The sequence below is a fragment of the Ziziphus jujuba genome, chromosome 12 (genome assembly GCF_031755915.1).
Source record: "Ziziphus jujuba cultivar Dongzao chromosome 12, ASM3175591v1".
Classification (NCBI taxonomy): Eukaryota; Viridiplantae; Streptophyta; class Magnoliopsida; order Rosales; family Rhamnaceae; genus Ziziphus; species Ziziphus jujuba.
This window is the reverse complement of record NC_083390.1, coordinates 14,273,074-14,289,999: the sequence shown is the minus strand read 5'-3', so window position 1 is coordinate 14,289,999 and position 16,926 is coordinate 14,273,074. Positions and strand designations below refer to the sequence as shown.

Below are 16,926 nucleotides of genomic sequence, written 5' to 3'. Positions count from 1 at the left end.
ACCCATTAATTGGTGCTTATTTCTTCATAATAAAGAAAAAAAATAAAGAAAATAACTAATTTACATCCTACCACATAACTATCTTTTTACTTTCTTTTTTTTTTTTTTTAATTTTCAATTTTCATATTGGATTCTATATTATCAAAATCATAAATTAATTTATGATTTTGATAATATAGAATCCAATATGAAAAATGAAAATTGAAAAAAATTAAAAAGTAAAAAGATAGTTATGTGGTAGGATGCAAATTTTTCATTTTTTAGTTCGGATAGAAACGATTAGTACTGACCTGATTATAGAATCTCTTTATATATGAAAGTCTATGTGATCAAAGTTTGTTAAAATGAAATTCTATAAAAATCTATCATAATTCTATAAATTGCATAAAAATCATTAGAAGTTTAATAAATTCTGTAAAAACTAGTCATTAGAAAAAGTAAATAAATTTTTTTTAAAAAAAATCCGAATTCAATACCTCCTTAATATTGCTTGAAAATTATCATCAATCTATTATGTATCAATTTTTACTAATTAATTTATTAACTAAAATTTTAAAATGATACAATATGGATTTTTAACAACTTTTAATCTTTATTGTTAAAAAATTAACTAATAAAATTGAAAATAAGTTTGCTTCAATAGATGTAAAAAATGAAAACAAAATTAAAGGTGATTTTACAAAATCATGTATCTAAATATAATTATAACAAAACTGGCATAAATGAATTTCGCCCATTTTAATAAAAATAAAAATGAACAGTTTATTTGGTAAAAATAAAAATCTATTATGTGTCTGCACAATAGATGGAGAAAATATAGTCACCCCGAACAGGACGGGAATCTGCTTCTACTTTACGGTTCTTTCAGTTCGTATTCTCAACACCTTTACTCGCCTGCAAACAGCCCCCAAACTTCTCTTTAGATCGACGACGGCTAGAGCAACGACGATATATTGCCGTCAAGATCGTTTCTTTTGATTGGTCTTTGCGTTTCTTTTTGCGTTTCGTCGGCTTCCGTTTCGGGTTGTCCTTAATTTTGATTACGGCCTAGGGTTTCGAGACCTCCACTGGACAAGGAAAAGCAGATAGGAAGAGCGTTTCGGGTGTTTGACAGAGATGAGTGATGTCTTTGAAGGATACGAGCGGCAGTACTGCGAGCTCTCCGCTAATCTTTCACGAAAATGTAATTCTACTGCGCTTCTTACCGACCAAGGTAATGGTTTTTATTATTATTTTATATTATTTTATTTTTTTGGGAGTTCCTAATTATTCTTGTTTTGAATTGGGTTTGATACTTATGCAAATTTAATTGGAATTTAAATCTTTACTCTTCCATGGATTCTTTTATTGTGCTATTTTTGTAAAATGTAGCATTTTGCATTCTGGGTTATGTTGGTTTTTCCTATTTGTTATGATTAAAGGATTGAATTCCTTCTTTTTGTAATGGAATATGAAAAAAGCAGAGCAGAAGCAGCAAAAGCTTTCTGAGATTAAGGCAGGATTGGACGATGCTGATGTTCTGGTACTTTGGAATGCCACTGTTTTTTTTTTTTGCTGCTAATCTTTTATGTTTCTTTGTCTTAAGTTCTGAAATGCTGATGCATATTTCTCTCGTGGGGTTCTGCTAGATTCGGAAAATGGACCTCGAAGCTAGAAGTTTGCAGCCAAGTGTGAAGGCTGTGCTTCTTGCTAAGTTACGGGAATATAAATCTGATCTAAATCAGTTGAAAAAGGAATTCAAAAGAATAACATCACCAACTGCTAGTCAGGCTGCTCGTGAAGAGTTGTTGGAGTCTGGAGTTGTAGATTTGCATTCGGTAAGTCTTAGATTCATACATATCTTATTATTTGTTGTTTTTGTAACTTCTAAGTACTAAGATGTCTTGGAATTTGAGTTTTATGCCAATAATTTCCTATTCTTCCCCATATGAATTTGTTTAAACTAAGGGTTTTTCCCGAGTTTCAAGTCTCTATATGTAATTGTTGCATGTCCTATTTGTATTGAGATTTGACATTTTTGGTCCTGTCCTACATTAAGGCAACATCCAACATATTGTTTGAATTAAAGACATGTATTCAGATCTTTTTGACTGGTCAGTACCTCTTACACTTAATGGAAGCATTGTGTGTTCTACAGTATGTTAATTCGGGATTGGGCATCAATTTTACTCCAATTGTGATCCTTTTCTTGCTGTTATTTGACTTAATTCGTCCTAAATTTAGTCCATAGCTCAGCAAAATGGCACCTATAACAATGAGAGGGCAATAGTATCCTATGGGAACTGAACTGGGACATCTCTTATAACCTTTTTGTCACTTAAATGTTTTTTCTATAGATATTTTTCCCTCTACATGTTAAATATAGATGTGTATAATTTATTTTCTGGAATTTTTTTTATCTAATTGTGTGCAACAATACAGGTATCTGCCGATCAAAGAGAGAGAATGGCAATGTCAGTTGAGAGATTAAATGAGTCGAGTGAAAGAATTATGCAGAGTAGAAGAACCATTTTTGAAACTGAAGAACTTGGTGTCTCAATTCTCCAAGATCTGCATCAACAGCGTGAAACTCTTCTGCACTCGCATAATAAAGTATCTTGCTTACCTGGTTTTAATATATTTTGTTTTTCTCTTTGGCTAATAATTCATCATCACTTGAATTTGAAGTCTTACTTGAATTTAATATATATATATATATATATATATTTTTTTTCTCTCTCTTAGCTTAGTTTGTTAGCTGCAAATATTTCCATGCTCCGTCCATGGAGGGATTCTTTCAGATGGATTTACTATCCATCGATTGTTTTGGATGGATTTACCATTCATTCCCCTTATCCATCGCTCTTATCTCTTTCCTACCAAACAGCCAAGTGACTTAAAAATCCTACCAAACATAACCTTAAGAAGGAACCTCTCTTAAATACTATCACTTAATGTGTTCTATCTGAAGGGTCAAAAATCTAACATGGGCATGATGTAGTTGCGGCCTCTGCAGTGCCTAATTCTGTTCGGTCTCTTTTGCAGCTTCATGGAGTAGACGATGCCATTGACAAGAGTAAAAAAGTTTTAACTGCTATGTCAAGGAGGATGACGAAACACAAATGGATCATTGGCTCGGTGATTGGGGCTCTCATTTTGGCAGTCATCTTGATTCTATATTTCAAGCTCTTTCATTGATTACTACATGACCTCGTCTGTGGTGGAGTATACATGGCAAGTTGTTCGAGCGCTTTGTAAAGACTTATGGATGGTATCATTGCCATATCTCCCGTTTATGCTTTGTCTGTTTCAATGTGTTTTTATGATTCTGTAATTATACTATTCAAGTCAGTGTTCTGTGTATGTATGATTTCGTGTTGCATATATGCTTCTGGTAGAATCACTGGGTGAAGCAGTCAATGGAAGTATGAAATATTTTCAGAAAAACAAATCTAATAAGAGAAGTGGCTATTTTTTTATGTTGTTAATATGCGATGTCATTATATATATATATATATATATATATATTGTTTTTCTAATTCAGCTTGTTGTTTCTGTTGATTACTTCTATGATTTGGTGTCTATCTATATAATAAATAAACATTTTACCAAAGAAAATATAATAAATAAATAATACTGTTTGTATTTTTAGGCTTTTTGTCAACGTGTAGAAAGTTTTGGTTTGTAAGCATGGCACTGATACACGTTTGAGACCCGTTCAATCGACATTTTGTAGTAAATTGTAATTGTTTGTTTGTTTTATTTGATTTTATTTATTTATTTATTTATTATTATTATTATTTTTTTTTTTGAGAACTGAAATTGTTGAAAGAGTGTTGATTAATTAATATCTTGTTTATAGGCACAGCTGAAAGTAGTGAAAATATGATCAGCTAAACGTTTGTTGTTTCTGTAATTTTTAATTTTTCTAAAAATGTACACAGAAAATTGACCAAGGAAGCTAACAGGTAAGGCTGTAAAAATCAAATAAAAATTCAATCTAACCATTATTGGTTCTGGTATAGAAAATTAATTTAAAATTTGACGATTTTTAACCATCATATTTTCTAGCATATTTATTATCCTTTCCAACTCTTTCAATTTTTTTTCTCTCTCATCTTTTAATAATTAAGAGAGTAATGATGTTTCCCAGGATATTAGATGTCCACTATTTAATAAATAAATTTAATGACTCTAATATTATTAAAATAAAAATAAAATTTAATGATTCTAATATAATTGCAATCATCAATAACTGTTTTAGGCTTTGCTAAAAATATGATCTCTAATAAAAAATTCAATAGTAAATCCTCTAGAATTTTTTAATTTTTAGATTAATAAATCCTCTGGTTTTAAAGACACGTGGACGTTTGGCCTCTCCAATATTAACCCCATTTCCCAATTTTTTTTGAGGTCCGGGTTTGACCCGTCCGTTTCACCGAACCAATTCCGTGGGTCCCACCATGGACTTGCAAAAAATATCCACAGACCAGATTCACATTGGATTCACAAGGCCAACTTTCCTTCTTCCACCCTCCAACTCCAAGCTCCCAAGTTTCGCAGTCTGTCACGCAGAGAACTTCTCTTGTTTCTGCCCACCAACTGTTTGTCTATATTACTCAAACAATACCCGTTAGAAAATAGCTTAGACATCAAAAAGCAAACGAGCCGGTCACCATGGATTCGCTCTCTTCGGTCTCTCCCTCCTTAGTTCTACCCCCTAGTAACGCTCTTCGACCACGGAGGCGACATCTCGCTCTCTTTTCTCGTGGTTTAAGCAATCGCAGTCCGCGTCTCTGTTCTATGTTCCACCTTCCGTGCTCTCCAGAGCCTTCCAAGAGGAGATGGAGAGCTTCTTGTAAATTGGACGGCGGTGGGGCTGCAGAGGAGGACGGTGACGCTGGAAGTGAGGATGTGGAGAGGGCGCTTCATTTAGACGGGAATATTCCGGGCACTTCGGACGAGTTCGTGAAGAGGGTTTCCTCCCGTGCCTACGATATGCGTCGACGACTGCAGCAGTCATTTGATAGCAGTAGCTATGATGGTACGGATAAGTGATACAGTTGGTTTCTATATTTTTGAATTTCTTGCTGTTGATGTTGGTTAAAGAATGGAATTTCTTTCATTACCTTCTGGCAATTTGTTTCTTTTTATTTTTATTTTTTTCTATTTTGTTGTAAATATTTGGTTCTTCGTGTGATCTGGTTAATTGGACATCGCAATATGCGTATTTGAGAATTCAACCACTTGTTTCCCTTCGTTCTTTTCAAGTTTTACTGGAAGAAAGTAGTGGCTAATTAGATTAGATAAAAACTGAGGCATGCGTTACTGGTTTACTCTAAAATTATATCCAAACCCGTATTTTTTGTTCATTTTAAGGCATTTTTGTTTGAGAAGGCTGTAGGAATTGAGCCAAAGCCCGTGGTGTGAGATGCGCATTAAGTTGGTTTACCTTATGCTATTTGATTTGAGCCAAAGCCCGTGAAGGAATGGACATTTCTATATTATCTTATTTTCTTTAATTAAAAAAATCAGGATTTTGACATTTCAATATGCATGAAGTTAGGTGGGATGATGTCAATTCTTTCTTTTGTAATGTAATCTTTTGCCAAGCCTTGATAATCTATGTGCTAATCTGATTAGAGATTAACACATTTCATCCTTTTGATATGTAGAATTAAAAAGTAAGTCATTGGGTATGAGATGCACACTGTTATTTTCTCTCGACCTCTATTCTATCCAGCTGGTTGAGTTATACACCCTCTTACTCACTCATGTCTGTGTGGCACCTTGTCCATTTACAATTGAATGCATTGCTCTTCTTTCTTTCTTGCTTCCTTTTTTTTTCCCTTCTTTTCCCAATAGCCATACACATTGTTATAAGTTGGTCATTCATCATTCTCTTTTTGTAGCAGTGCTGATACTTATGATTAGTTATTGGATGGGTTTCATCCATATATGGTTTCAACAAAATTTATGGTTATTTGATGTGATATATGCTTCTCATACAGAGTTTCTAGTTTTCTGACCCATTTTATTCTTGTTAGTGTTGGAAGCTAACCCATGGAGAGAAACTTCCAAGCCTGTATATGTACTAACCCAGCAGGAAAACCAGCTCTGTACAATGAAAACCCGAAGAAATCGCAGGTCCTTATGATCTTATGTTTTCTCTTCTAACTTATACAAGTGTTGCTGTCTCCCAACTTAATTTTTGCATATCTGCGACAGTGAAGTAGAAAGGGAGCTTGGATTATTGTTTTCTAAAGGAGGAAAATGGAAGTCAGGAATTGGAAATCAGGCTAAACAATCAAGAAGTGGATCAAAGTTTCAGATGCTCGTGGAGGATATTAGGGAGGGCGTGCTAGTAAGTCCTTAAATGTATTTAGTTGTCATGTTTTCTCTGAATAGTTGATCTGGTTCGAGCATTCGAATGTGAATATATATATTACGAATTCTTCTTTTACCAAAGAAGAAAATATATAATATGAATATATGATATAGTACATAAGAGAAACCTTAGATTCATTTCGCTTAATGTTTTACTTGAAGATGAATCACAGATTAGTGGTAATATACTCTTCCCTACGTTTCTATAGTCAAATTTTAGAAATATTGCCACAAGAACCCATTCCTGTGAAATGAGAGCTTCAATAGCAAGCCAGATGGTTCTGACAGACATCTTTTTTTAATTTCATTTATGTTGCATTGTAAAAAGTTTTGTTGGTGTTACAGATTTTTGAAGATGAGACTGAAGCTGTAAGATATTGCGACCTATTGCAAGGAGGAGGTCAAGGTTGTGAAGGGGTTGCAGAGATAGAAGCTTCATCAGTAAGAAACAGAGCAGTGTATATTAGCATTGATTGTTTTCAATAAGTCTCTCTGTATTTACTCTGTACTTTTCCAGGTATTTGATCTTTGCCAGAAAATGAGAGCTCTTGCAGTTTTGTTTCGTAGAGGGAGGACACCTCCTTTACCACAAAGCCTTGAGCTAAATCTGAAAGCCCGCAAGCGATCCCTAGAAGACCAAGAGGATTTGATATGAAGCTCTTAAAGGTTGAAATTGCTAAAAAATGTATGAGAAATCATGCTATTCAAGGAGAAGGCTATAAAATAGATACTTGCATATCTGTAATATGTATAAACTCATTCATGAATTATGTAACCCAAAGAAAATAGAATATACCTGATTACGTCCAATGCTCACAATAGTTCCACAGACAAATTATTAAGGATGTAAATTTACCAAAATAGAAAAGGTGTGGGATAAAAGAGAAAAAAAAAACCATAGATTTAAGAGAGCTAATTTGCAATATTACAGTAAGGGAAACTTGGGGGTGTAAAAAAATATTACATGTAACAGTTAAGCCTTGTTGACCGTGTAAGGGCTAAATAATACTGTTCATGTAAACGGCGCAATCTATTAATTTGATTTCATACTAAAAATAAAATAAAATAAAATTCTGGGGCCGCCGCAATGATTATTGAATCTCCAAGTCCACGATAATAGACCTTCTCTTCCAATCAGGAAAGAGAATTTCCTTTTTAAAGATTCCAACTTCTAAAAACTGCCATTTGTAGCATGGAGAAAGGATTTCTAGTATTCAAATCCATGACTCCATTTTCATCAGAATCTCCCTCAATTCCTCTTTCACATTGAGAATTTTGATATTTGACACAATCTCAATATTCACAAGATATGCAGTCAAAATCACTTATCTCCAAGGGGGCAGAAGTCCTTGCTGGATCTTCCGTGTTTAGCTAAGCTCTCTATTCTTCAGGTGGCAGCAGATATACATGCACAAAGTAAAAAGAGATATATTCCTGCTGGGTGCAGTGCATTAGAAACCAGCAATGTACCAAATCGTAGATTTACATTTTGAGACATACCCAGATCCAAACAACGACAACTGCAGCCTATTTGCCTAACATGTTGTCCACTAAATTGGTCCCCACCTAAGTTCTTATAATCGTGGCCGCCATGAGCAAGAGAAAAATTACTTCTATTGACCATACTAAATAAAAACTATAAATTATGGAGCCAAATTAAAAACAGCACAATTTTCTAATATTCTTTTCTTGTCTTTTGACAAAATTGCCCATTTAGTATTCAAGTTAAATTGTATTTGTGTCGGTTATAACTCATTTTCAAATCAAAATAGAAAAAGAATTCAAAATATTATCATCTTTAAAAGATTAAAATTATATGAAATGAGGTTAACTCAATTAGTATAAAATTTACATTCACACTTAAATAAATTTTATATTCACACTTAAATGATTGTAGGTTGTGACATGGAAGTAGAAAAAAATTAAGTTATATGCACTTTAATCTCTTTATCTTTAGAGTTTTGGCATTTCTACCCTTTAATTTTATTTTTTTAAGACTTGTATCCCTTAATTATAGTCTTTTGTTGCATTTTTACATCCTTAATCCAATTTCATTTCAAATTTGTTAATGAAATGTCTCTTTAAAAAGTGTCTATATATATTTTCTTTTGGCACTTTGAATATTAAATAACATTTATGTCATTTGTGTCCTTTTCAATTATCCAGTACAATATAAATTTAATAAGTTATAATCATTCTCAATGTCATAAGGTAATAAAATAAATCAATAATATGGCTCTTACGTAGAAAAATATTACATATTTGATTGTGAGTGGAATATAACTTCATGTCATCCGTAAACCATTGCAAATAAAATTTTTTTTCCTTTCAATTATGGTATTTGTTTCACTGTTATGTTCTTAACCAAATTCCACTCCAAATTTGTCAAACAATACATATGCCAAGAATATGAGAATTTTTCTTAAAAAAAGTTTCAAACCTCATATAACTATTATATGCATGTCATTCTTTTAAAATTAAATTTTGATTTTATTTACATATTTGGAACAAAATTGGGTTAGGGACATAACAATGCGACAAAATATCATGCTTAAAAGTGTTACAAACACTCTAAAAACAACTATAAAATTAAAGGAGTAAAAGTATTACAGGCAGAGGAGTTTCAAGCACTCTAAAATTAAAGGAGTAAAAGTGCAAATAATCCAAAATATTATTATAATTATTTTTATCAATTTCTTTTAAAACATGTTATGACATATGCAATTTTTTAACTTATAGAAATATCGATTATCAAAAGATAAATGAAGTTGGTGTAGTAGTAAGCTTCTACTTTTTTAGTTTATAAATGATTGTAAATAATCAATTTAGTCAAATTGCAATAAAGACTATTTTAATGGTAGCCAACTTGATATTATTCCATAGTTGACGAGAAAAAAATGCTTCAATGAATCAAAAGTCAAAACAAAATTATATATAGACTAATTTGTAATTTATGCAGAAACAACTTTTTTATTTTATAAATTAAAAAAAAATTTAAAAAAAGAAGAAGAAGAAGAAGAAGAAGAAGAAGAAAAAAAAAAAAAAAAAAGAAATCCATTGATTAATGATTCACATGCACAAGGAAAGCAAAAAAGGGGAAGCGAAAAGAAGAAAGAGAATCATATTTGGTTGAAATAGTAAAAGCCGATTAACGGACACGAAAACCCCACAGCTTTTTACATTTAGACCCCTTTTCCTCATTTAGCGTGGACTGCTATAAAACACTTATTTTCTCAGTTTCTCACTGATAGTCCCCACACAAATTTTCTTGCTCTGATCCACATTTTCCTTTTCGTTTTTTTCTTTCCTCCCAAACAAAAATCTATCTGTAATCTGTATAGATTAAATTAAATAATATATTAACAACAAAAACAAAAACAACCAGAAAAGTCCAAAAGGAAACAAAGTTTCGGATCCGATCGATCTGACTCTGCTGATGAGCTCCGACGCACCTGAATCGGCGGCATCCGCATCCTGTTCGGCCTCCTCCGACAAGGATAAACAGAAAGAGAAAGCGAGGGTGAATAGGACTTCTCTCATACTCTGGCACGCCCATCAAAACGACGCCGCTGCAGTTCGTAAGCTTCTCGAGGAAGATCGCTCTCTTGTCCAGGCTAGGGACTACGATAAGCGAACGCCGCTTCATGTTGCTTCACTTCACGGTTGGATCGACGTTGCTAAGTGTTTGATCGAGTATGGCGCAGATATCAACGCTCAGGATCGATGGAAGAACACGGTATTTTCTTGCATTTTTTTTAAAATCTTTTTTTTGCTGATTTAATTGAAATTTGCATCGGTTTTGGTTGTAGTTTTTGTTTCTGTTTATTGTTGTCGTTTAAAGAAAGAGGCTGAGTTAGTAGGAAATTAATAAGTAGCGCTGCTAATGCTTGGTCTTGGTCTTGGTCTTGTTCTGGTGTTTCGCGTATAGCTCTTTTTATTATTATTATTATCTTTCGCTTTTTCTGCGCAATGAGTTATGGAGGTTTGTAAATGCAATGACTTGATAAGGCGTAGCCTGTCAGTAAGTGTGCTGGGTTTTACTCTGTTGGATTTGATATCCGTACCCTATGGAATTTTCCAATCTGCTGTACTGACAAATATCTGAACCAAAGGTTTTGGGTGAATGACAGCCTCTAGCAGATGCAGAAGGAGCCAAGAAGCATAGCATGATTGAGTTGTTAAAGTCCTATGGTGGCTTGTCTTATGTAAGTCCATTATACTCCCTCTGGTTGTGTGTGTGTGTGTGTGTGTGTGTGTGTGTGTGTGTGATAGAAAAGTAGTTAAATACAAAACTATTGCATTTATTATTATTATTATTATTATTATTTTTTAATATGTTTTTCTCATGATGGTTCTGCATGTTAAATAAGTGGCTTTTGCTTCTAAGGAGTGATAATTGTAACTTTCTAATCATTTCATTGTCTTGGTGTTTATTTTATTTTATTTTTTTATTGCATAAGATGAAGAAACTCCATAGCTAATTGAGTGCTTAACCCCGACTTTAGATCACTGAAAATGGCCTTTCTACAAACTGTATTGTGGAAATGTATTTCTGGGTTGTTTTGTGATTTAATCATGTAAGGTATCTCTTGTACGCCAATTTGATTCTGTGGACATTAATTTTTCTAGTTTTCATGCTGCAGGGCCAAAATGGAAGTCATTTTGAACCTAAGCCTGTTCCACCCCCACTGCCCAATAAGTGTGACTGGGAAATTGAACCTTCCGAGCTGGATTTCTCAAACTCAGCCATCATTGGAAAGGTGCAAATTTATTTATTTACTTATTTTGAGATTTGAAACAATGTAATTATGAAAGGAAAATTATGCAAAATTCTTCGAAAAGTTCAATATTATTTGGGATATCATTTATTTGAAATTTACATTATGTGGTGCAAGTAATCAATTTTTTACTTTTCATTTATGTGGTTGTCAGTGGTGGGAGGAAAATTATGCAAACTACTCTGAACAGTTCAATATGATTCGGGATATCATTTGTTCGAAATTTACAATATGAGCTGCAATTAATCAATTTTGTCCTTGGTTCGTTTATGTGGTTGTGAGGAAAATTATGCAAACTAGTATGAACAGTTCAGTATGATATGGGATATCATTTGTCTGAAATTTACTATATGTGGTGCAAGTAATCAATTTCTCACTTGGTTCATATATGTGGCTGTGGTTTTAGTTGTCTTTAGATGTGCTTTTTGTAATAAACTCATAAGAGGTAATAGTTTAGCTACTCTTACCTTTTATTGCCGTTACTTGGGCTGTATCTGATAATCATCAGGAAGCAATGGTTCAGAGTTCAAAAATTGTCTCTGACAAGTAAAAAATTATCTTATGGGAAGAACTGATATGTACCTTTTAGTCTGTTGGCATTATGACGATTTTATCTCTTGCAGTGCTTGGAAATCACAAAGCTACTAGTCACAAATTCACAATTCACATGTTTTGTTTGGTTTTCTTTTAACTGTCCCACCTATATTCTGTAGTTATACTTAGTTTAAGTGTTCCATTAAGATGACTAATCCAACACTACTGAATTTAGAATATAATTTGCAGTTGATATTTACTCTGTGCTGATATACCCCCTTATTCATTCACTGTTCACTGTGATTTGGTCTCACGCTCTTTGTTCTGTGCCGTTGATATGTTATTATTTTGTTTATAGTTTACTTTGGTTATTAGGTATGTTAGGTACAAGGTCATGCTATGTATTCTTAATATATATATATATATATATTTTTTTTTTTTTTAAAAGATGATTTCACTCATGATAAACGGTGCTTCTAGGGCTCTTTTGGTGAGATCTTAAAAGCGCATTGGCGTGGAACACCAGTAGCTGTCAAACGCATCCTTCCATCTCTTTCAGATGATAGATTGGTTATGTAAGCCCCATATTAATTTATTGCTAAATGACAGTTTCTCGTATTGTAGTTACAACTTATAGGTTATAGGAGCTTCTTCTGGGCAGAATAATGCATCAGTTTGTTCCTATTTTTATCAATTTTTGTAATTATAATTAACAATGAGGTGAAAATTTGGACACGACCACATTGATAAATGAATTTAATTTTCGTTTGAGCCCAAAATACTATTTATGCAGCATTTTTTCAACTATAGAAAGATAATTAGTGTATTAGATCAGAAACTTTTCACTTTTCATATATTACATTCTGTGGGATAGTACAATCCTCTAAAAATGATATTTTAGCTGTAGTCAGAATTATTTATCTATGCAAATGTCCTTATTAAATTTAAAATGCAAATTGCTTACCTGTTCTTTGTCTTTTTTATTCAGTCAGGATTTCAGGCATGAAGTTAATTTACTAGTGAAGCTTCGTCATCCTAACATAGTTCAATTTCTAGGAGCTGTAACTGACAAGAAGCCACTTATGCTAATCACAGAATATTTACGAGGGGTATATTGAGACATATTTGATTTATGACCTATTTTTATCCTTTAATTCCTGGACAGTTGTCTTAAAAGATTATTTCCAAGGTACTGTTTGTTAAGTAATGTGCTTTTGTAGGGTGATCTTCATCAGTACCTCAAGGAAAAGGGTTCACTTAGTCCTTCAACAGCTGTCAATTTTGCTTTGGACATTGCTAGGTACTTTAGAGTTTCTGTAACATTCCAAACTAATTATTAAAAAACAACCATAAAGGCCTTCTCAGCTGATAATGATTGTTGCATATGTAACTTCTTTGCCATTGTTGTATTAACTTTGTCTTTTGCACTCTTCTCGAGGTTTCATGAGAAAATTTTACATGAATTCCTGAATATTTTCCTGGGGAAGCAAGACATATCTAACCTTCTTCCATACTATTTTAAATTCTCAGGAATCAGGAACTGTTACTATTTATTAATTTCAGACAAAACTCCACTTGCAAACTGTGGTTTGAGCAATTTTATTTATCAACACTTCTGTTGTTTTGTATGGTAGTTATCCCACAGTCTTTGCCTTTTCTTGATTATTGAACTATAAAGTTTTCTTGTTATTTTAAAGTTGCTGGAACAAAACCAAGCATTTCCAGTCGTATTTTAAGTTGCATTTGTGATGAATTTCCAGTCATGTTAGAAAACCAAGCATGTAGCTATTGAGGTTCTCTAAAAGCATTGCCTTTTGCTTAATTAACATTCAAGCATGCTTCCTTCATCCAATTCGTTTTTATACTAATGAGTTCTGTTAATTTTATGTGACCAGAGGCATGGCTTACCTTCACAATGAGCCAAATGTGATAATTCACCGAGACCTTAAACCAAGGTAAGTTAGTTATGTGTGAGGATAAGCTGGGCATGTAATGTTGTCTTCTTGTAACTTGTAAAAATTATAACAACTTTTTTTCTTTTATTTGATAATTGCAGTGTATGCCATATAGACATTTCTTGAATAGGACATGAATTTTTATTTATTTTTATTCATTTTATTTTCTTTCCCTTTATCTTGCTTTGTTCATTGAGAAAATGTAGTTTACCTTTGCATTGTCCTTTTCGCTAGACCTGATGAAATTTGTATCCGTGTATCAGGAATGTTCTTTTGGTCAATTCCAGTGCAGACCATTTAAAAGTAGGAGATTTTGGGCTGAGCAAGCTTATCAAAGTTCAGAATTCTCATGATGTGTACAAAATGACCGGCGAGACTGGAAGTTGTATGTGTCCCTTATAAAGTTTCTATTGTGATAGTAAGATAATTGTACAAAAGAACTTACTTTCCTTTTTTGCATGGGAACAAAACAAAAGACCGGTATATGGCTCCTGAAGTTTTTAAGCACCGGAAATATGATAAGAAGGTTGATGTGTTCTCCTTTGCAATGATACTTTATGAGGTAATGCTGGTTGCTAAATGATTGGGAATAAGGTCAGAACATTATATATATACTAGTTCTGATATACAAATCCTCAATTGGTGCAGATGCTTGAAGGGGATCCTCCACTTTCAACTTATGAGCCTTACGAGGCAGCGAAATATGTGGCAGAAGGACATAGGCCTTTTTTCCGCTCCAAAGGATTAATCACTGAGCTGAAGGAGTAAGTCTGAATGATTATTATAACTAGAATAAGTGGATGAAACTGATTACCTTTTTTGAACGTGTTTTAGGTTAACAGAGCAGTGTTGGGCTACTGACATGAACCAAAGACCTTCTTTCTTGGAAATTCTCAAAAGGCTTGAGAAGATAAAGGAAAATCTGCCTTCAGATCATCATTGGAACATATTTAATGCATAAAGTTCTTAAAAGCATTGACATTATCAGTTACATAGATGATGTATTTGCCATAACCTTCAGTCAGCTTTTACACACAATTGTGCAGATTGGATTGTGTATTCTAAACTCAGAAAGCTTGAGAGATTCAATCACTTCTTCTTTTCTTTTTTTTTTTTCTTTTTTTTTTTTTTTAAACTTTTCTGTTGAAATTCTTATTAAGAATGTAGTAATGTTTTTTTTTTTTTTTCTTTTCCAATTTTATTTTATTTTATTTATTTAAATTTAAGTTTTCCTTTTTTGTTTTCGTTTTTGTTTTCTTTTTCAGACTAGAGTCTTGTATTTTGATTTTTGATAACCAGTTTGTCCAGAAAATTATATTCAAGTTAAACATTTATATGTATGCATTTTCTTTTTTTTTTTTTGGGTCCAAAATAAATTAATGCAGAGAGATTATTTAACTGAACTTCTAATGTTAGAATGAATTTTGCCTTCATATCCTTATTAAAGCTGTTCATGTTGTTTCATAAAAGATGGATTTGCTGGACGAGCATAGAAAACAGTTTCATCTGTGGATAAGGGGACCATTCAACGCGAATTTGGTCCATTGCTCATCCAAACCAAGCTTCAACGATGAATACCCCTTTGCTTAACATAATTTTTATTCTATCCATCAGTTCCCATTTTGCTTCCATTGAAAATAAATTAAAAAAAAAAAAAAAAACAAAAATTTTGTTTTCGCTTTCCTTTCTTCCTTCCTTGAGCGAACCAACAACCCCGTTGAAAAATTAAGACCTCCTGGTCAGCTTTCCTTTCCTCTTTTTCCCTCGAGCGAGCCCAATCAACTGCAGAAGAAGGCCTCCCGCTCCCAGTCTAAATGACATTGTAAGTGTCATCACCATTTGTTAGAGACTCTCAGGTTCACCTACTCCGAGATCAGCGATTGGCAGTTGACATTAGCTGTCTTATTAGGAGGTAGGTTAGTCACCTCAGTCGCATCTACAAGGCTTCAATTCAAACTAAGTTGGAATCTTTTTTTCTATTAATTTTATGAAAACTTTCTCAAATTTATGTCTTTTTTATTTTTCTGTTTGAATTTTTATCATCTTAAGGACAGTGCAAACTTATCATCTTATGGATGCTTGGTATAGAATTTTTCTGAGGGAACAACTAGATTTTCTTAGTGGCCTTATTTGTGATTTTATTAGTTTATGATGTGCTTGGTTGAACTATTAAGTATTGGTCAAATTAATCGTTGATCATTGATAGTACATTCCTTCTTTCCTTTACAGGATGTGTAGGAAGAAAAAATTTATATATATATGTATATATACTGATAATAATAACATATATATATATATATATATATAGAAATTCTATAGTGAGGACGGTCCGCATAAGGACTGCAGTAGTAGTGATAGTTTTTCATAGTATTAACGACGGTTTTTTAGAAAATCGTCACCAATACTATGAAAAACTGTCACCAATACTGTGGTCCGCATAAGGACCGTCCGCACCATAGACGGACTATATATATATATATATATATATATATATTCATATCTATACTGATAATAATAACATTTGGAAAATCAACAAAACTAAGATTGATAATTGATTAAAACAACAAACTAAGATTGATAATTGATTAAAAGTTTTATGATATAATACACACACACACACACACACACACACACACACATATATATATATATATATATATATATAGATAAGAAATGGTTGAAAATTCATATAACAATGAAAGTGGACTCAAATAGAACTTAACTTACAAACAATATGGATTGAAAAATCACAAAAGACAAACCATAAGAACTATTTTCAATATAGATATTTCATATAGTAGATAAATATAGAATGAATTAAAAGAGTGTAGCCAAATAATAAGGACTATCCAAACCATGTAGAACATAGAACATGAGAAAATGTTAGTGAATCCATGTCATACAAGTAGGATATAATGCATCCTAGATGTTAGAACCATCATCTGTTGTACAAGGGTGGTTCTTCCTAAACAATTTGATAGAAAATATATTCGAAGACCTTAATAATGAACCTATTGTAGGTTTGCATGTATTCCTAGGGAATTTGGAAAACTTTTTTCCCTTTCCTTTAATGATCAGCCACACAAGATCTAGAATGCATTGTGTCCCGTAATAAAAAAATTTGACCAACTTTTCCGACCTAAAAGAAACTGCAAGAGTACAAATGTTTAAAAGCCATAGCTAGTAATAAGTTTTTTATTAAATAAAAGCCAAATAAAAGGCATACAAGGAACCACATGAGCAATGAAAAGTTGTGCAAGGTAAAACATGTATACAATAAAACATCAATTTGC

General features: G+C 32.7%; 3 protein-coding genes across 5 annotated transcripts; all 3 read left to right on the top strand.

Annotated features, from left to right (window-relative positions):
• The first annotated feature begins 810 nt into the window (after positions 1–810).
• On the top strand, positions 811–3,467 carry LOC107428936 (vesicle transport v-SNARE 12). 3 transcript variants are annotated; one of them, XM_016039534.4, is made up of 5 exons: positions 811–1,213; positions 1,461–1,522; positions 1,629–1,817; positions 2,422–2,592; positions 3,025–3,467. In XM_016039534.4, exons 1-5 carry the CDS (start codon positions 1,117–1,119, stop codon positions 3,175–3,177), a joined length of 672 nt encoding a protein of 223 aa, XP_015895020.3. In that variant the 5' UTR covers positions 811–1,116; the 3' UTR covers positions 3,178–3,467. The 3 variants fall into 3 exon arrangements, with proteins under 3 accessions (XP_015895020.3, XP_060669423.1, XP_015895022.3); XM_016039536.4 differs by having other exon boundaries at positions 814–1,213; positions 1,464–1,522; XM_060813440.1 differs by lacking the exon at positions 1,461–1,522.
• Positions 3,468–4,490: 1,023 nt separating this feature from the next.
• Positions 4,491–7,176, top strand: LOC107428962 (uncharacterized). The gene is made up of 5 exons (XM_016039567.4): positions 4,491–5,023; positions 6,027–6,126; positions 6,208–6,343; positions 6,712–6,807; positions 6,884–7,176. Exons 1-5 carry the CDS (start codon positions 4,657–4,659, stop codon positions 7,019–7,021), a joined length of 837 nt encoding a protein of 278 aa, XP_015895053.2. The 5' UTR covers positions 4,491–4,656; the 3' UTR covers positions 7,022–7,176.
• A 2,247-nt stretch (positions 7,177–9,423) lies between these two features.
• LOC107428906 (serine/threonine-protein kinase VIK) lies at positions 9,424–14,744 on the top strand. The gene is made up of 11 exons (XM_016039505.4): positions 9,424–10,102; positions 10,497–10,571; positions 11,010–11,126; positions 12,159–12,253; positions 12,667–12,787; positions 12,899–12,978; positions 13,574–13,633; positions 13,897–14,018; positions 14,110–14,195; positions 14,282–14,397; positions 14,468–14,744. Exons 1-11 carry the CDS (start codon positions 9,803–9,805, stop codon positions 14,592–14,594), a joined length of 1,299 nt encoding a protein of 432 aa, XP_015894991.2. The 5' UTR covers positions 9,424–9,802; the 3' UTR covers positions 14,595–14,744.
• The last annotated feature ends 2,182 nt before the right edge of the window (positions 14,745–16,926 follow it).